We start from the raw sequence: 20997 nt of genomic DNA on the forward strand, positions 1-20997 counted from the left end.
ACTCTTATGTACAAAATTCATCCATGCCATCACAATCTTACAGAAAGAAAGTCTTGTCTAGTCCTTAGGATCATCTAGCTAAAACTTCAGAAATAGTTACTCCATTGACGGAGTCACGGGTAGTATTTTTTGATGAAGGCTCTTTCTCTGTGAAACCTCTTCCAACAGAAAATGCAGGTTGTGTTGGCCTTGGAAGGTTCACTGAGTCACTTGCAAGCATAAGTACTACACTTGACATTGTTGGTCTGTCTGCTGCATCTTCTTGCACACATAAGAGGCGATTTGGATGCGCTTGAGAACTTCAGAAGGTTCAAATGACCTTTCTAATATTGGATCCATTAGGTCCAAGCCCTTCCCTTCACACCAGAGCCTCCATGCCTACATGGTAAATGCGTTTTTAGGTTAGATTAAAAAGCAAATTTTATAAGAAAAATGCTTTAGGTTTTAGTTAGTTTTTCAAGTAGTTGGTTCAGGATTTTTTCAATAAAATTATGGCACATGGAGCAATGTTTCTGAAGTCATCAAGGATATTTCAATTGCTTGAAAGGAAAAGGCATATTTTGTTTTTTCAAAGTTGGAATCAGATCTTGGCCTAAGAAGATGAATTGTTTTGTTACTGTTCAAAAGCTTGAAAATTCCAATTGATTTGTTCCCTGTGGTATATTGTCGAGGAAGAGAGGCAGGCAGAAAGCATACATATATGAGAAGGCTTTGACCGTGCTCTGAAAGGTAGAATCTACCATTCTTTTTTCCACTAATGATTTCTAGTAGGAGAACACCAAAGCTAAATACATATGATTTTATTGAAAACAAGCCTTCCATAGCATATTCTGGAGCCATGTAACCACTGCTCAGAATAAAAATAAATAAATCAATATAGTTAATTTTATGTTGTGTATTCATATGAAAATATTGGCTTTCAAATGCTATAACAATAACAAAAGGCGTTATAAATTGAACTTACTAGGTACCCACAACTCTGATAGTATTTGCTTGCCTTTGGTCGCCTCCAAAAACTCTTGCTAATCCAAAATCTGAAATTTTTGGATTCATTTCAGGTCTAACAGTATATTACTAGCTTTTAGATCCCTATGAATAACCCTTAGTCTAGAGTCTTCATGGAGATACAAAAGTCCTTTTGCAGTTCCATTAATGATGCTCAATCGCAGCTTCCATTCCAGCTGGGAACGCTTCTCCATATCTGAAAGCAATAAAATTATAAGAATTGCAGAGTCTGCTGATACCCAGATGAAATGGGATTAATGAGAAAAAGTTGAACGGCAAATTTTAACAAATATAAAATGCCACCCATACCCAATAGGGATGTTTGTAAAAATTTAGTGAAACTCAAAAGAAGTATGTGTAACTTACCGAAGAGGTGAAAATCGAGGCTAGAATTAGGCATGTACTCATAAACAAGTAGCTTTTCATTTTGCTCAATGCAGCAAGCTAACAATCTCACAAGGTTCCGATGCTGCAATTTTGCAATCAATATCACTTCATTCTTTAACTCTTTTAATCCTTACCCTGAAGTTTTTGACAGCCTCTTTACTGCTATTTCCTTCCCATCAGGTAAAACACCCTGTAACCATCATTTTTTTTGCTTTCAAACGTAAGAAAGTTGAAAGAGAAACAATTAAACTTGAATAAATCTGATTTATCTTTGAAGTTTTCAAATTTATAGTCACATCCTCCTTGCTTTGAATTTTGCAAAGCTACTGTCTTTCAAAGGAGAGATTTTACCTTGAGCAATTTTTTTACCTTAGAAACTTCAAGTAGCCTGATCCAATAATGCAAAATTACCTAAAGATTAATGACTTTTTCAAAGCTTAATATAAGAGATGTTAGTGCAAATTTTGTCTTTTTACGGGGATCCAAGTAGTGTGAAGAAACCTCTCCTAAGAGCCAAGTTGGAAGAACTAATATATAAAGTATTTCATACAATTTCAATTGGAACTAAGTATCCCATACATTATCACCATCAATTTCCTCCTGTGGAGAGTTGATGTCTTGGAAGGCACTTACTGTGCCACTTCATTCACCTTCTATGTTGACTAAAGTTGCCAACTTACAAACTCCGATGCTAATGGATGGGCATCTTAAAGTTGAGAACTCTTCAACGTAAGTTAGATATTGAGATAGGAGGACTAACTTGCTTAAATACTCTAGTACAATATCTCATTAACCTGGTCTCCGAAATCCCATAACCTGGTCTGGTCTCCCTTGATTTCAAAATTTTAAGTGTAGGATTAGGTTAAAGAAAGTTCTAACGTAAACTAAATCTAAGAATGTTGGGAAGGTGGAGAAGGTGAAAATAACTTCAATAAGCAAGTGTATGTAGTATGTAAATTCAGTACCTTGTATACAGAGCCAAATCCACCTTTTCCCAATTTACATTCTTCAGAAAAGTTACAAGTAGTTTGAAGAATAGTTTTCAGGGACATTATCTAAAGGTCAGTACTCATAGAATTCTCTTCGTCAGTTTGATCCTGAGAAAATACTGGATTTAGCCCATCTTCCTGCACTGCTTGTTTGTCTGCAATCATTGTTATCAAGCATAATAAGACAATAAAAATTTATGCCCCATTTGTTGAATGAAATTCTTCAAGACTTTTCACTTAGAACTTAACCTTTTTTCTTTCTCAAGAACCTGAAGTAGATTGTGCAGAAAACCAGTAGAGCTAGTACTACTACTACACTTATAACAACGATAACTCTAAGCATTGACCTGTTACTACTTTCCTCACCTGCAAAATTGCAAAATAAATAAATAAAATAAAATTGCAGCCTATTTTTTTCAAGGTTTTCTGACCTGGAAAGTAATTTACAAGAGGTTCATCTTTAGTTTTCACATGCTCACTGACAATGAAAGATGCAAACGGATTTGCATATACAATCAAACTTTTGATGACTATTTTTAGAATATCTTCAAGAAAAGAGGTTATTTTCACGTTTATGTCAACATATCATATTATTTACAAGTTGTGAATAGCACAATTTATTTTCTGAGTTCCATGAAATGCACAAAACTGCACCTACTATATCATGAAAGAAACAAAATGGTACCTGGCTGGGGCGTTGGAGCAATCAACCCAGAATCATTTACAAAGAAAGGCTGAGTCTCATACATAACAATACAGCTAGGAGAAAAGATTCTCCAAACCCTCTTGCCTTCACAGCAATTCTCAACTTCTTCAAGCATATTGCTCAGACATGTTCTGCACTCTTCACTGGTTATGTCTCTGCTGCACTGAACCCAACCATACCTTTTCTGGGTGCCATTTATGTTGAACACGTGTGTCCCAAACATCAGGTTTGTCTCTGAACCTGTCTGTATCAAACCGTTCATCAGAATCCTAGCGTCACTGTCGAACTCTCCTGTACTCGTTAAGTTTTGTGTTGCATCAAACATGGGAATCCGAGGCCTTAGAGTTAGATTGCCGAAGAAATCCTCGTTGGAGTACCTATTTAATACTAGCAGAATTTCTTTCATGAATCAAGTCGGTGACATAAATTCATGTAATCAATACAAATGGTATAATTATAGTCTGATCATGATGATAAATTCTTATCTTATACATTCAAGAAGATTAATACCATCTTTAGTCCCTAAAATTGGACTTCGTTTTGGTTTTCATTCTTGAAACTTGAAACCAATAGTCTTGGTCCTTAAAATTTGACCTTATTTTGGTCCATCTAAAAACACTAGTTTCAAACTTTAGAGACTACAAATGGTATCAACCAGTATTCCAGATATAAATTTTGATTGACAACTTCTTGCTTAAGTAGACCCATATACAAGTTACTTACAGAAATATAAATTTAACAGGATATACTTGAGAAGGCAAAATGGGTGCCATAAAACTGCAGTAGCATTATTGGGACAATGCTGTTGGATCAATCTGCTAGAATCTTGAACACAAGAATGACATAAACTTGAATTCACATCCCCTCTACAAAGATAAAGCCCATACACCTTATCTTTATCACTACCTGCAGTTTTGTTACCAAATCCATTGCCGGTTGAAGCATCAGAAGAAAGTGAAGATATGAGATTCTTGAGATTGCTTTGGTATTTGCTTGATGGAGCCACACCATTTCGGTCCAAACATGTATATCTATAATCAAGCGGCTTTGCTTCTTGTTCTGCGCTTGTAGTGTTGGTCTTGCAGATGGATTTAGTATTATTGAGCTGAAGCTGGTTGCATGGGCTGCAATAAGTAATAAGGAGAGAAAGTGGAAGAAGAAGAATGAGAGCAGAAACGAGGATTTGTGTGCCATGATTGTTATTACCATGATAGTTTGTGTGATATTTGTGGGAGTTTAAGTAGGGATTTATTTAGTTTTGTAAAGATGATAGAATTTTCAAAGGTTTGGAGTTTATGAGCCGTCAAGGAACGTAGTGGGTGGGTGATGGCTTGATTCTTTTGACCATGTTGAGAATAGATTTTTTTTTGGGAAAATGACAACAAAATACCACCTGAATTTCAAAAAGACAAATAAGGCACCTGAATAAGCAAAATGACAAATAGGGCACTGGGTACCAATATGGAATTCAGATTTTTGGCCAAAAGACTGAAATGCCCTTATTAGTGAGGTAAAAGGAAGTGAAACTGAAACAAAAATAAACATAGGAGCACCGGTTGAGCTGCACATAAAGAAGGAAAGAGGAATGCTGGAGCAACACATTAAAGTTGAAAAGAGGTAAGTTTAAGTCGGTAGTCTTTGGAAATGGTATAATCTTACTCCTCCGCATCACCATTTTGTTGGGATTGCTGATTTAATAGATTTTGGTTGTGGGCAAGAGGGTTTGTAGCAAAGAGAGAGAGTGAACATGTCGCATTACGTGATGGTGGGGTTTGGGTAGTTCTTTTTTGTGTCTGCTTTATGGTGCAATGGTGGGGACGGGTGTGTTGGAGATGAGGTTTTATACTTTATATTGACTATTTCAAATGACGTAGCGGAAATAAAAAAAGGTGGCAAGCAATTACGTAGGCGTGAAGTTTGCATTCAGGTGGTGAACGTTGTTAAAATCAATAATGGAGTTGTGAAACCCTATAATAAAGTTGCGAATAGAAGAAAAGTTTCTCTCTGTGTGTGTTTTGGGTGTCACGTACGTTGATAGAAACTAATTGGCGGAGAAGTTAATTTTTTATTATTTAATGTTGTTTGCTGCAAGTTAGCAAGTGGTGATGTCTTGTAACATTGTATCAACATCTTCAAAAAGACTTGCTTGTTATTTTCACGTAGATGGGAAGTTTGTAGAAAATGACGATGGCGAAGTTAAATACTGTGGTGGGACTGTCAGAGTAAGAGTAATAAATGAGGGTACAAAACTTGAAGATTTGAGGGCAATGATAGGAGAATGGTTCAGCATGGATTGTCATGGCTGTGATATTGAATACACTTCGAGTTTTGATGAGAGGGTATTGGTAGATCTTATAGATGATGGTGAAGTTGATAATCTATTTGAATATAATGATCGTAATGCACATATTTATATAGCACATAAAGGTAGTGACAATGTGGAGGAAGGAATGGGTTATCCAGAAACGTAAGTGAGAAATTTTTTTTTGGTTATGAAAGTTGATAATTGTTGTAATATTGTAGTAAATCTCTTAACAACAGTGGTAATTATAAATGCAGGATCTCAAGAATGGTAGGACTATCAGAACAGAGTGATGAGCCTACGTTAGAGGGAAATGCTTTGGAAAGTACAAGTTCTGGAGGCAGTGAAAGACCTAATGTAAGCCTGCCATACGGAGTAGTGAGTGCACCTACACCTTTGCCGGAGATGAATTCTTTGAAATGGAAGAAATTGTTGTTAGGATGGAACCAGACTTTTGCAAATGCAAAAGATTTCAAGAAGAAAGTACGTAAGTTCAATATTGCAAACAAGTTTGAGTACAAGTATGTGAAAAATTGTAGGGAAAAAATGTATGTGAAATGTAGTGTTGAAGGTTGTCCGTGGAGGATAAGTGCAAGAGTGGGTAGAAAGAGTACTCCCTTTTTACGTGTGGCAACATTCATAAATGAGCATGTTCATAATGCACAAGACAATCTTCGTGTGGAACATTGTGGTTCAGCTAGCTTGACAGCATCAATCATCACTGATGAGTTAAATGATCACATAGACAGGCGTCCAAATGATATAAGGAAGACTTTGGAAAGAGATTATGGTGTGAAGTTGACATATAAACAAGCATATAGGGCAAAGCAAAAAGCTTTAGAGGACATACATGGCAAGCTTGACCAGTCTTATATGCTTATTCCATGTATATGTGAACGGTTGAAGGAAACAGATAACAAAACTGTGGCCATATGGGTAGGTAATACTAATAACACATTTGAGCGTGCATTCATAGCATATGGGTGTTGTATAGAAGGCTTTATAGCTGGTGCTAGACATGTACTGTACATTGATGGATGTCATTTAAGTGGACCGTATAAGGGGCTGTTACTGTCGACCTCTGCTTATGATGCTGACAATGAATTGTTACCTTTTGTGATTGCTATTGTAAAGGGAGAGACACTTGAGGATTGGACATGGTTCTTATACATGATTAAGGAGATAGTTAGGTCGATGGAATTGACAATTGTGTCAGATCGACACAATGCAATAATAGGTGCTGTGCAAGCAATATTTGGTGGTGAGAGGCATGCATACTGTTACAGACATGTTAAGGAAAACTTCAGTGCACAAATGATTAAATTAAATAGAGGAAAGAGGAAGACTAGTGGGAAAGCAAGGGAGGAGGGATTGTAATACCTGGATGCCATTGCATATGCAAGGCTTGACACCGAGTTTGATGGTGCAATGGATAACATGAGAAAGTTCAATCCACAATTATTTGAGTGGCTTCTTAATCATGGTGATGTTGAAAGGTGGGCCTTAAGTAAATTCCCATTTAAACGGTGGGATAACATCACAACAAACCTTGCTAAGTCATTCAATGCTTGGATGTTGAAAGAGAGACGATATAATGTTGCCTAACTTATACATGAGCATCATGAGAAAGTGGCAAAGAAGATGTATGCAGTAAGCATAGCAATGAGTAATTGGAAAAATGGTGTAGGCCCAAACATAGATGTAAAATTGGTGGACAATGTTGCGAGATCAGCACGTATGTTGAGTATACCTTATGGAGGAGGTAGGGTGTGTGTCCATATAGCAAAAGGAGCTGTATATGTTGATCTTGGTCTAGGCGAATGCACCTGTGCAGCTTGGCAAATGTCAGGCATTCCATGTCCCCATGCCTGTGCAGCTATTAAGGCTGTGAATTGCAATGTGTATGATTTTGTTGATGAATGCTACAAGATTACATCACAGCAAAAGATTTATGGCAGGACTATGATTCCAGTGGTGACAGTAGACATGCCAAATCCTAACAATTACTAGGTGGAAAATATAGCAAGTCAAGTGTTCTTGGCACTGCCTTTGACTAATCGACCACCAGGAAGGCCTAAAATAAAAAGATGAGAGTCACAGTTCCAAAATAGAAAGATCTACCATTGTAGCACATGCCAACAAGTTGGGCACACAAGAAGAACATGCAAGAATCCAAACCCAAGTTGAAGTTAGATGTCAATAGATATGGTGATTTTTTGGTGTAAATACTATTGCGTGAATGGTAAATTCCATTGCACATGTAGTTAGTATGAAAGTTAATGGTTCAATGTTTACCGTGATGTACTTGAGGTGCAGTCATTTGAATATATGTAATGTATCTGCTGTTATATTGCTGCTGGTTTTTGATAAATACTGTTGCGTGAATGGTAAATTCCATTGCACGTGTAGTTAGTATGAAAGTTAATGGTTCAATGTTTACCGTGATGTACTTAAGGTGCAGTCATTTCAATATATGTAATGTATCTGCTGTCATATTGCTGCTGGTTTTTGGTAAATACTGTTCCGTGAATGGTAAATTCCATTGCACGTGTAGTTAGTATGAAAGTTAATGGTTCAATGTTTACCGTGATGTACTTGAGGTGCAGTCATTTCAATATATGTAATGTATCTGCTGTCATATTGTTGCTGGTTTTTGGTAAAATTCAGCATCGAATTGTATTGTTCATGACAAAAAATCTGCCCAGCTGCCAAAAGGTTGTTGGACCCAGTATACAAGTAGTAAATCACACTGACAAAGTTGTAAATACCACTGTGTTTTGCAAAATTCATCACCAGTTGTATGGTTTTAAAACCAAAGTTGCCCAGCCTAATAAACATAAGGCTGCAAAACCCAATATACAAGTAGTAAATAGCATTGTGAAAGTTGTAAATCCCACTATGTGTTTTGCAAAATTCATCGCCGAGTTCTATTATTTTAAAACCAAAGTTGCCCAGCCTAATAAACATAAGGCTGCAAAACCCACTATAGAAGTAGTAAATCTCACTGTAAAAGTTGTAAATCCCACTATGTGTTTTGCAAAATTGACCGTCGAGCTGTATGGTTTTAAAACCAAAGTTGCCCAGCCCAATAAACATAAGGTTGCAAAACCCAATATACAAGTAGTAAATAACATTGTGAAAGTTGTAAATCCCACTATGTGTTTTGCAAAATTCACCGCCGAGTTCTATCGTTTTAAAACCAAAGTTGCCCAGCCCAATGAACATAGGGATGCAAAACCCACTGTACAAGTAGTAACACTCATGTGAAAGTTGTTATTCCCACTATGTGTTTTGTCAAACTCAGCGTGGAATTGTATGGTTTCTAAAGGAAGGTTGCCCAGAGAAAAACAGAAGGTTGCAAAACCCATTACAAAGTTGTATAACTCAGTGTGAAAGTTGTAAATCCCACTATGTGTTTTGCAAAATTCACTGTCGAGTTGTATCATTTTAGAACCAAAGTTGCCCAGCCCAATAAACATACAGTTGGAAAACCCACTGAACAACTAGTAACATTCACTGTAAAAGTTGTTATTCCCACTATGTGTTTTGTCAAACTCAGTGTGGTATTTGTGTTTTTGTTGAGAAAAGTTGCCCTGCCTCTCAAAACAGGTTGTCAAACCCCTTGAAAAGTGGTCAAATTCACTTCAACAGTTGTAAATCTCGTCACATGTGTAGTAACACTATGGGAAAATGGTTTAACATTACTTGAAAATGAGACACCTTTACATTCCCTGAAAACAGTTTGCAAATCCCCTTACATACATAACTTTAACTAAGACATCATTTAACTTAGACAGCGCAATTTAGTGCCGTGACGCACGTTGCTTTTTCCTCGATGTGGGTTCTGCGGATGACAGCAATTTCAATGCTTCTTCACTCCTTGAATTGAGCTCATGATTAACAAGCCACCACATTAGGTTTCGTCAGAAATCAGCAACATGTTCTTCACTGTAGTCAAGCGTCACACCGGGCTCCCATTTGCTCAACCATATTAAAACATGAACGCCACAGTCTCGCCTGCACATGGCAACAATGTCCATGAGTGAAACACGAAGTAGCATTCATACATTATTACATCAACAAGTAATACCACTCACAGATTGTTTTGTTGAGGAATAGGGGCCCAAATAATGTCACTCATCTGCTTCTTTCAAATGGTATTGGGCTTTACTATCTCAATCATATCATAAAATCGATCCCTCTGCACAACACATACTTGCATTTGTAATAATTTGGTAAACAAACAGTATCTTACACAAGAACAGTAACAATATTCTTACACATCCGGTGATCACAGTCATCATATCATCATCAGCTGCACCTTTCTTCTTACTCTTCTTAGCAGGAAAACTTGGCTTCATTTAGTCCAACACATAAAAATTCATTGTCTTAGGCTCAAGCACAAGACAAAACCAGTGAGCACCAACAAGTGTAGGTCCAAATATCAAGTCACAGTCTCCTATATTGTAACTGACATATTCAGGCAATAACTGCTTTTCTCGTTTTCTAGCATCCCACCGAGATGGGTTCGCAGCTAGTATTGCCTGTAGTATTGAATGATTAGTCATGTAGTAGTAATTATTTTGTAAACATCTTAGTAACCTTACCATAAAGTCAGCATCAAATATGTGTCACTTCACTTCTCCTTCGCTCTTCATATCAGCCAGTAAAGTCTTGCACACAACTAATGAGCTGTTTGCAAGTAAATTTTAGTTTTTCCCACAGGTATACATGAGCATCAAATATAAAGTTATAGTACTCAACCCAAGATCACAATACTAACTTACCCAGTTACCTATTCTCTTAATTCCTCCAAGTGTCCTTAGCTGATCTCGAGTGATATCCTCGTCAGATATTTTAACTAAATGCCTAAAAATGTGTTCCCAGTATCATTATGTGTGTAATTAATCAGTAAACAACCAATAAGTAATATCATTCACAGTTATGCGAGTAGTAACTTACATGTCACCCTCCTGACTTGAACACATGCGGGATATCATGTTAAAAACTTGTCCTTTTCCTCCATATTCCTCTTTTTCCTCTTAACAGGCATTGTCAAAATCCATGGAGAATTTATGGCCGACTTCACCTCCCTCTGTGATCTCCTAGGCTGTGCATTCTTGTCCATGGGGGAAACATCAAGGGAATCCATATTTCCAACTTGTATTCCTTCTTCCTCAACATCAATCATGTCAGCCTCGTCCGAGTCATCTCCATGATGAGGTACGTGTCCTGAGTGGAGTCCACCATCATCATCTCCCTCATTTTCATCATCACCTCCCTTGTTATCATCATCACCATCATCAGCTTCATCTTCTCCCTTATATTCATCTCCAACTTCACTATGGCCCTCATCTCCCACAGTACGATTTTCCTCCATCGTTATGTGTACCTTATGTAGCTCGTCCTCTACTGCACTAACAAGTCTCTTGTAGCTTAAATCAATTACAGCCATCAACTTTTGATGTAAGCTCTGCAACTCCTGCATCACATTATTAAAAAAGAACAAACACTTTATCTTGTTAATGCACATTGAAATTACCAAGCAAAGCACACACCGGGTGTAAGTCAGCGACACTTCTCCTTGTTCTTTCCTCATCTCCAACCCTAACTTTCGAGCCTTCTCCTTATACAATAAGCCTCCATTGCTCCGCCTTTCTTTCTTTGTCATCTCCTTTATCCTCTCATCAGTTCAGAATTGAATAGCACTTATTGACCCATCTCTAACAGATTTAGATAATGGGAAGCGCTCAGCAAGATATAACTGCAACATCAAATTATTAACTTTATCATCACTCGATTCAAACATACAACAAAAAAACAATGGTAATAAATACATACGAATAAGAGGTAGATGCATCCTCCGACGTTGCAACTCCCTTCATCATTGTCTTCCCCTACGTTTCTATACACTTCAACATAATCTTCCATCTCTTTCCACAAGTTGTTCACAATGTATGTGGCCCAATCAAATTGGTGAAATCAATTCATAGTACAACACATCACCCTTACTAGCTTATCACTCACTGTTGTTTGTGAGGTAGGAGCTACAAAACTCCCAAGTGTGTACAGCATGAACAAGAACTCAAAATTCTCTTCATTCTCCCCAGATTTAATGTCTTTGAGTATCTTGGTAAAAGAGACTTTACCATATTCATTCTTCAACCTCTTATATGTTTCATCATCATCATCCACATCCGTTCTTACATTTTCCCCTATGTGGGGTACATCCAACAACTCCGCAATATCTTCTGCATCAATTTCCTTGATCTTCCCCCTTATTGTAAATTGATGAGTAGGCAGATCATATGCTCGAAGCATGCGTACTATGAGGTCACGAGGGAGTCTCTCACATCCCATGTCAAGCAAACTTGCGAATCCCAAACTTTGTACCTTGGCTTTCAATCTGTCATTGCTATTTATAAATTCCACCAATGACTTGTATTGCCAAACTGAGCAATGGGTGCTAAAAGCAACTTTTTTCATCCGCTTCTTCTTCGTCCCTTGCTTCTTTGGTTTGTTCATTTTATCATTATATTTCTTCCTCTTCTCTGGTGGCAGCTCCCTCCATGCCTTTGCTCCCTCCCTAACTTCTTCTCTCCTATTCCTAAACTCTTTGCTCGCCTTAAATTCATGAAGAAACAGCATGTACCCATTCTTCACTTGTCCACTTCCCTCTCCTTCTCCTTCTACTTGTACTTGTAATTCCATTTTCCCTGCTGCAATGACACCACTTGTTAGTCATTCATAATAATATATTTCTTTCACAACAATGTCGTCAATTCCATTAACAAATGTGGTCAATTATACTAACAAATATAGTAAATTTTATTAACATACCAGCAAAATACCATTGTCCACTCAATTAACAAGTGTAGTCAAGTCCACTAACAAATGTAGTAAATTTCAATAACATATTACCTACAAAACCATTGCACAGTCAAATGAATTTGTATCACGACAATGTTGTTATTCCCATAACAAATCTGGTCACTTTCATTAACTAATGTAGTAAATTCCACTAATAAATGTAGTAAATTTCATTAACATATCACCTATAAAACTATTGCACAGTCAAATGAATTTGCATCACGACAATATTGTTATTCCCATAACAAATCTGGTCACTTTTATTGACTAATGTAGTAAATTCCACTAATAAATGTAGTAAATTTCATTAACATATCACCTACAAAACCATTGCATAGTCAAATGAATTTGCATCACGACAATGTTGTTATTCCCATAACAAATCTGGTCACTTTCATTGACTAATGTAGTAAATTTCACTAACAAATGTAGTAAATTTCATTAACATATCACCTATAAAACCATTGCATATTCAAATGAATTTGCATCACGACAATGTTATTATTCCCATAACAAATCTGGTCACTTTCATTGACTTATGTAGTAAATTCCACTAATAAATTTAGTAAATTTCATTAACATATCACCTCATAACTATTGTCCAATCAATTACCAAATGTAGTAAATTTCATTAATATATCACCTCAATATTATTGTCCACTCAATTGAATTTGCATCACAACATGTTGCCATTTCCATACCAAATCTATTCTTTTCCATTGCCGAATGTAGTCAATTACTCTAATTAATGTTGTAAATTTTATTAACATATCAATTAACAAATGTAGTCATTGCCAACACAAATTTAGTCGTTCTCAGACCAATAGTTGTTATTTCAATACGAAACCCACTAGTACTATTTACTACTTATCTCATCAAATTTACTACTCAACTAATAGAATTACTACTTTCTAAATTACTACAACAGGATAACCTTTGCAAATTTTACCCACGCAAGGACAAACTTTTCAGCCTAAACCATTCAATGAAAATGAAAGTAACTTTATCATTGCCACGCATGCAGACAAAATTTTACTAAATTCAACTTCCTTAAAATCTCACCTTCTCCACATAGAAAGCTATACTCTTTTTAGAAAAGTCAAATAACACCAACAAAACTATCCTTTCCATTTTGTTCTTTTCCTTCAAATCAAAATAAAACAATCCCCACAACAAAACCAATCCTTTGTTCCAATTAAAGGCCACCCAAAATGGATTAAACACTATCAATCACAATCATTTCCAAATGTGTACACAGCCAAACACATGAGCAATAACATGAAAACAACTTTTTTCGTCCTACAGCAACTTCTATGGGAACAACAAAGACGGAACCACAAAGAGCATCACTGCATAATTACATTTTAAGCTTCGGGGACCCATCGAAAATGCTCTATGAACAACAATATTCAAGTTCCCTACCTATTTAGTTTCAAAAGCGACGGCGGCAATGTGATTTTAGAGAACCCTTTTTGGTTACTAGAGGAGCTTCGATTTGGTTTCTCCGAGTGGGGGCACTTTCTGTTTTGGCGGGTTGCTCTCGTCGTGTCGGCAGGTTGCTTTCGCTGACTGGAGAAGGTAGTTCCAGTTCCTATTTCACTTAGTGGGGGGGTTGCTTTCATCGAGTAGGGGGGTTGCTTTCGTTGAGTGGAAGCAGTTCCTGTTTCGTCGACTGGGGGTGTTGTTTTCGCCGAGGAGCCAGTTTCTGCCTTTTCTCCATCTCCTCAGGTTTCAAACATAATAATGGCATTCGTCCTTTTGGCCAAAAATCTATATTCCAAATTGGTACCCAGTGCCCTATTTGTCATTTTGCTTATTCAGGTGCCTTATTTGTCTTTTTGAAATTCAGGTGGTATTTTGTTGTCATTTTTCCTTTTTTTTTTAAAAGAAAATTATTGTTGGTTGAAATGAGAATAGAAAATTCGAAGTTAAATAACCATGAAAATAATGATTGACTAGTTAAAAATTATTCAGTGATTAATCATCAATAATTAATTTAAATATGGGTTTCATAGATTGGTAAAAAATATGGGTTACATAGAAGTTCAAATGGGCAAGAAACCCTACCGAATTTTTTAATATAATTTTCTCAGTATGTATATTATTATTATTATTATTAAACTTGGTTGTAAATATTATAAAAGGAAATTCAAAGTAAAGAACGAACAGCAAAAGATCAAATTTAATTAGCACGTGATGGATTATTACTGATTAGCGCAATTTTTTAAATAATTTCGCTTGTAGCGAGCCTGAATATGAGAAATTTCATACATTGAGAAGTTTAAAAAAAAAAAATCCCACATGTGCATTGTTCAAGTTACACAAATTGTTTGTATTTTTGCGATTCATGTTACGAACAATTACAATACTGTTGGTCAAAATTAAGAATTCAGGAATTAAAACATTATTTGGAAGGTAAGCTGTCTTTCAAGAGGGGGGAAAAATGGTGTTGAAACGTTGAAGCGCGTTTGAACGTCTAAATCATGATTTATGCCAAAAAAGAAAACGTCCCTAAATCATGTGTCGTTGAAAAAAAAAAGTTTTTTTTACCCTTACAAATAATAGGCTTTTTTAAAAGACAAATCATGGTTGACTCCAGTTGTATGATTACGTTTATTAATTCATTTAATTTAAATAGTATAATTTTCAAATAAATTAAACTGTGGAGGCATCTTTACATGAGAAAAACTATCCTATTCATAATAAGTTGTCACAAACAACGCAACATCATATAATTTTACTCTTCTGGTTCTAAATCTAAGACTCATTTTATATTATTAAATTACACTATAAAATGAGTCTTATATTTAGGACCGAAGGGAGTACAAAGACTTGTAGCATTTTCATCACATGAGAAACTACAAAAGCATTGTAATAGAATATTACAAACATTAGAATAATTTTAAGACTCAGCTTTTTTGCACAACAAAAAATTAAAAATTGAATTTTAAAAAAATTGATAAGCTGTATATTTTTATCACAAAACTCAGGGTGTTAGCTTAACCGGACCAAGCTAAGATAGCCATCCCCAAGGCTTTAGTCCAGGTAAGGCCACTCATTCTCAACTCATCAACGGGCCATGTTAAGACTCTCAGCTTTGAATACCAAATCTAAGAAACTAGAAAGATTGTCACTAAGCACTCCTTTATGGATCGTGGTTAGATTCTATTTTCTGATGCACAGGATCCTTTTAAAGAGGCAAGTGCAGAGCATACTTAGAATCTCTGACAACAGAAGAAAGACATTATAAGTGAGGCTTTCAGAAGAAGAGAGAAATTTAGGGAGAGCTCATGTGGAAAGCACACTAGTATTATACAAGGAAGTTGATACAACTCCTTCTGTTTGTAACTGATGGCAGAGTGGGGTTTATATAGAGGCTCAACGCCATTACATGACAAAGTCCTAATAGTAGATATCATTATGATGGGTAGGGGTCATAATGACTTGCTATCCTAATAATGACATATCTGTCAGAATGACTAGCTATCCTAATGATGACACATCTGCCAACTACTTTAGTAAAGGCAAATACTTTATTTATTACAAGAAGACAAAATATACTGCAGGACAAACTACTTTAATAAAGTTTAAAAGTAGATGGCGACATAAAGTAGGATTCTAACGGGTCCCCCTTATCTTCAGAGGATCTTAAAAGGAGATTTTTTGATGATAGTGTTCCCTAGTCTTTGTAGATAGGTTCATGGCTAGAGGATAGGTTTATGATGCCTTCTGGGTCAGGATCATTTGATCATAATGTCTCCTTGTACAGTAGGATTCTTCGAGTTCTAGGTTAAGGTCATCTTGGTTAAGATCCTGGGATTCTCCTGCAAGGAATGGGAGTTGTGACTGAAAACTTAGCTGAGAAAGATGGAGTCCTTCAAGCTGAGTGAGTTGAATCTGTGAGTCTCCATCATAAGGGTCTTGGGAGGCTTCTGTCGGTAGAGGGACTTGTGACCTATTTGGTGGAGGTCTGACAGCACTCATGATGAAATCTCTCTAGAATTCTTCAAGTGTTGTACTGCTGGCTGACGGTGAACTTGGAGGGAAAGGTCCAAGAGAAAGACATGAAGTGTCTTCACCTGTGTCAGGCTGATTAAGTGCAGTTAATATTTTCCCAATTTTCTCCATTCATAATGCTTCATTTCTTAGCCATGAGGGGGTGGTGGCTTGGAGAATCAGACGGTTGTCTGTGTAAAGCCTTTGGTCAGCACTTATACCATAGTTCCTGAAAAAGGTATACAAATAGAAAAATCTCTTTTATTTGGGAGATGGTAAGTCCCAGATATTATGTTCCTTGAGAATTTTCTAAAGTTTTTCTCTCCAGTAAGGAAGAGGAGCAAGCATCTCAAAGAGTGTGGTAAGAGGAGAATTTTCATTCCTGGAGTCATTCAGGTGATCATGTACGACTACGGCTAAGAAGGCTATGACACAAGTATAATTGGCTGAGACAGACCAGATGTACCATAAGAGTTCCTCTGGTATGGGTCCTTTGATGATGGGAGCAGTGAGGTATGGAGCATCAACATCAAAGTGCTGAGGGTAAGGGTGAATTCCAGTATCTACAAGAAGATGGTGGAACTAGTAGAACATAGTGCTTCTGGCAAGGTTTTGGACATCTGCTGGAGATTCAGGACGGGATCCAGGAGGGAAAACGGTGGCTCTCATTCTGTGAGGCGTTTCTGGTTCAGAAATGGTTAGGATGAAAAGAGGTTGGTCCTTGGAAAGTGACAGGAGTTTTGAAGGCTGAGAAACTTTCTGGGGTCTTATAAGGAAATCTGCTATGATATTCTGGTGTCCTTTGAGATGATGGACGGTGAATTTATAGTGAGAGAACTAGTCTTTCCATCAAAGTAACTGGTTGTCTGGTAAAATCTTTCCCTTGGGATTAAGCATTCTAGGAAAAGACGTATTGTCTATTTCTACTCTGAATTGATAAGGACTAAGATGAAAAATAAACTTCTCGATTCCTCTTTTGATTGCAAGGATCTCTTTGTAGGTAGCATGATAATGCTTCTCTGACTCTTTGAATTGTCTGCTTGCATGTCCACAGTAGAATCTCTTCAATTAAGACAACTCCCTAAAAGTTATCACTGGCATCGGTTTAGAGGATTCGCAGTCCTTTGTCAGGAATATTTAAAGGAGGTGGTTGCTATGCAATTCTTTTGAGAGTCTTGATAGTTGAGGTCTACTCTGTCCCCCACGTGGGAGGATTCTTTTTGAGAAGTTTGGACAGCTAGCTGGTATGATTAGACACATGAGAGATAAAATCCCTAAGATAATTAATAATCCCTAGGAATTATTGGATTTGCTTTGTTGTAAGATTATCGTCTGGGAATTTGAGCAATTCTTCTGCAATATGTGGTCTAGGATAATACTAACCATTTTCAAAATTCATTCCAAGAAATTCTATGCTTTTGACACCTATTTCTTTTTTCTTTGCTGACAACATAATCCCATATTTTTCAATTATTTCCCCAAACTGGGTCAATAAAACTCTATGAGAATCTTAATCTTTTGAGAAAAGTAAAAGGTCATCAATGTAAATGAAGAGGTTATCAAGTATAGTTCAAAGATTCTGGTCATAGCCTTTTGGAACAGTGATGGGGCGACTTTGACCCCAAATGGCATAACAGTCCATTGGTACTGGGCATTTGGAATACAAAAAGCAGTTTTGGGTCAATCTTCTAGGTGGATACCCAATTGCCAAAATCCTGCTTTAAGATCAATCTTGGAAAAGATTTTTACATCTCTAAGATGGACTGTAAGTGAACTGGGCTTCAGTAAAGGGAATTTGTCATCTGGAAGGAAAATATTGAGAGGTTTATAGTTAATGACTAACCTTTTCTTCCCTCTTTTAATTTCTGATCTTGTGTCAACATAGAATGCTTGGCAAGCCCAATCAGATTTTGAGAAGTGCAATACATTCTTCTTTAGCAAGCTTGAGATCTTCTAGATTCATCCCTGAATAAGAGGCTTTTGTGGGATTAATATCCTCATTTTTCTTGAAGGGGATTTTGATGAAAAACTTTTGATTTTTCCATAATGGAAATGGATAAGAGACTTGTTGATGACTATCAACACAAAACTTGAGAAGATGATCTCGGATGCTTTCATATCCTGGTGGTGCTTGTTAGATTTCAAAGAGATTAGGAATTTCAGTATATGCACTAAAGAAATTTTTATATCTAATTCCTTTAGGCAGTACTTGAAGATTCCTAGTATGATAATAAGCATCAAATCCAATAAGGATATCTTTCCCAGGGAGATCACTACCAAGCACTTTCATCCATAGAACACATCTTGGAAAGAACTGAATACCAATCTTCCTTCGAGTAATCCATTCAATCTTGAATGTTTTTGAATCAACAGTAAGGAAGAATTGATCACAAGGGATCCATGCTTCAGAAGGAAGGATATCAAGATTCATGATGGTTCTGCAAGCTCCGGTATCTATGAAAACAATAACAGGAGTTGGCTTTTCATACCTTTTTGGGAGGATATGGATTTTGACATTTAGCTTGGGAGTAACTTTGTTGTGGTCTGGCTGAGAAGCCAGGAAACCAAGGAAAGATGGATATTTGGGTTGTTTACGGGAATATAAATACCCTTGAGGATCATCATCTTCTTAGGATAAAGATTTAGAATCAGTTTCTTCATCTTTAGAGAAAGAAAGAACATATTGTGTTTCTTCATCCTGAGAATCTTGTTCTTCGATAACAGATTCGATATCTTCATCTTCATTGATCATTAGAATAGTCTGCAAGTGTTCCAGCATCTTTTCATCCTTTTTTTTTGTTAGGACAATTTTTTGCAAAATGTCCCTTTTTCTTACATAAATAGCACCTGTCAGATTTCTTTGAATAAGGCCTGCGCCTTTTGAAATATCTTAGGAAAGGCTTTTTAGATCTTCTTTTGGAATAAGAACCCTTTGGATATCTGAATCGACAATAATGAGATTTTCTCTTGGTAGAACAAGAGCAATCTTTATCATCTTTGCACTTTATCTTCAGATGAGGCTTTTTACAGGCATGCTTGAGCTTTGATTGTCCTTTCAGCATTCCTTTGAAGAATTTCTGTTGTTCACAGAGCTTGTCCACAGTTGCCAATGCCAACTGGTATATTTCTCCTATAGAAATGTCAGACATATATCTATGGAGTGCATTGATGGCTCTATGAAGTTCTGGTTGCAGTTCATCTGGAAGAGAGGCAATAAAAGTATGCCTGAGATTAACATCATTAGCTCCTCCGAGCATGTAGTATTTTTCAGACATTCTCTGGAAATGCTTCAGTAAGTCTCTTTTATCTACAGAACAACATTTCATCTCAAAGTATTCTTGGCGATGCCTTTTGTCAATGATCTGGAAATCACCAATGAATTCCTTGTGAATGAGTCCCAGAAGAGTTCATGCATTATCAACTCTGGCTGCTGCTATCTTCTGGTAATCACTGAGGCTTTGAAACCATTCTCTTAATGTTCTAGTTAGTCTTGAGAGAAATTTTGTAAGAACTTCCTCAAGATTTGTATCATGCCTGGTAAGCTACAAGTCAATCTATGCACCAAATTCATGAAGTGTGTCTCTCCATTTTTCTGGAGGAAGGTCATCAAAAGTGAACCATAGACATGTAGTAGGTTTGTAGTCTGTTCTTCTAGGCTCAGGTGTATGAGGGACAAATGGTTCTTCATCAAAAGGATCTTCAACTATAGGTTCTGGTTGGACCATTGCTACCTTAGAAATATCAGCATGATATGTTTCAGAATCAGAATTAGAACTGTATTCAATAGAAACATCAGATTTAGTTTCAAAGCTTGTATTTGAGAACAGATCTCTATTTAAGGGCTAGAAGGTGACTATGGTTTTGTTTGGATCAACAACTTCTTTTCTTCTTTCTTTGTCAGGTGCAGGAGTCTGTTTTGGCAGAGATGATGGTAGAGTTCTTATTACAACTCCTTGGGAGGATGGTGTCGGTTCAATAGGTTTAGTGTATAAGGATGATGGCTGGAAAATTCTTTCAGATGAAGGGAAATAAACTGGTCTTACTAGAGGTCTGGGAAGAGGATTTGGTTGGACAGGTGAAAGAGTTAGTTGTTGAGATTTTCTCAACTATCTTAAAATAGGATAAGACATTTTGAAAACCTTGTTGTAGTCAGATTCTCTGAGGTAAGAAGGAGGTGATGTTGGTGTTGGAAATTGTGCCCTAGGGGCCAATCATTATGTTTTGAACATTGTTAATTTATGAATTTATTAATTACGTTATCATATTATTTGCATGTTTACTGTGATAACTATCCTTGGATAACTCATGGTTTATCCTAAATGTCCCTGGTCGGTCATCTATGTGGGAGCACAGATGAAATAAGACCAGTATGACTTTAAAGATATATAGAGATATAAATTAAAGTCATAGGCACATGTAAGAGTACAAGGTGTTGGACCGACCCGCTATGAGAGAGCTGCATGGGTTAAGTCATAAGCTTCTCTCATATACAAACCATGTCACTGTGCCCTTTGACCTGAGATCATCATGGATTCATACATGAGAAACGCTTAGCTTTGACCTAGTCAAAAGTCACTTTTGACCGAGTGATCATAAAGACTATGTTCAGGCTTAGTGGTTTTTCATGCGTAGGAATTTATCCCTCACATTCGTAGAGAGACATTACTGGGCCCCTCGATGAGTGAGTCTGAGAAATGTATGGCCATACTATAATGGAAAGGTAGTTCCGTTTCTATACTCAG

At 36.7% G+C, this 20997-nt stretch overlaps 1 protein-coding gene and 1 pseudogene across 1 annotated transcript; one reads left to right on the forward strand and one right to left on the reverse strand.

The window, feature by feature from the left end:
• Nucleotides 1–33: 33 nt before the first annotated feature.
• LOC114757780 (cysteine-rich receptor-like protein kinase 10) lies at nt 34–4762 on the reverse strand (annotated as a pseudogene).
• Nucleotides 4763–5192: 430 nt separating this feature from the next.
• On the forward strand, nt 5193–6766 carry LOC114757781 (uncharacterized). The gene is made up of 2 exons (XM_028946863.1): nt 5193–5554; nt 5647–6766. Exons 1-2 carry the CDS (start codon nt 5193–5195, stop codon nt 6764–6766), a joined length of 1482 nt encoding a protein of 493 aa, XP_028802696.1.
• The last annotated feature ends 14231 nt before the right edge of the window (nt 6767–20997 follow it).

This window comes from Neltuma alba, unplaced genomic scaffold (assembly GCF_004799145.2).
Source record: "Neltuma alba isolate B1F8T4 unplaced genomic scaffold, ASM479914v2 tig00010631_pilon, whole genome shotgun sequence".
In the NCBI taxonomy this organism is placed as follows: domain Eukaryota; kingdom Viridiplantae; phylum Streptophyta; class Magnoliopsida; order Fabales; family Fabaceae; genus Neltuma; species Neltuma alba.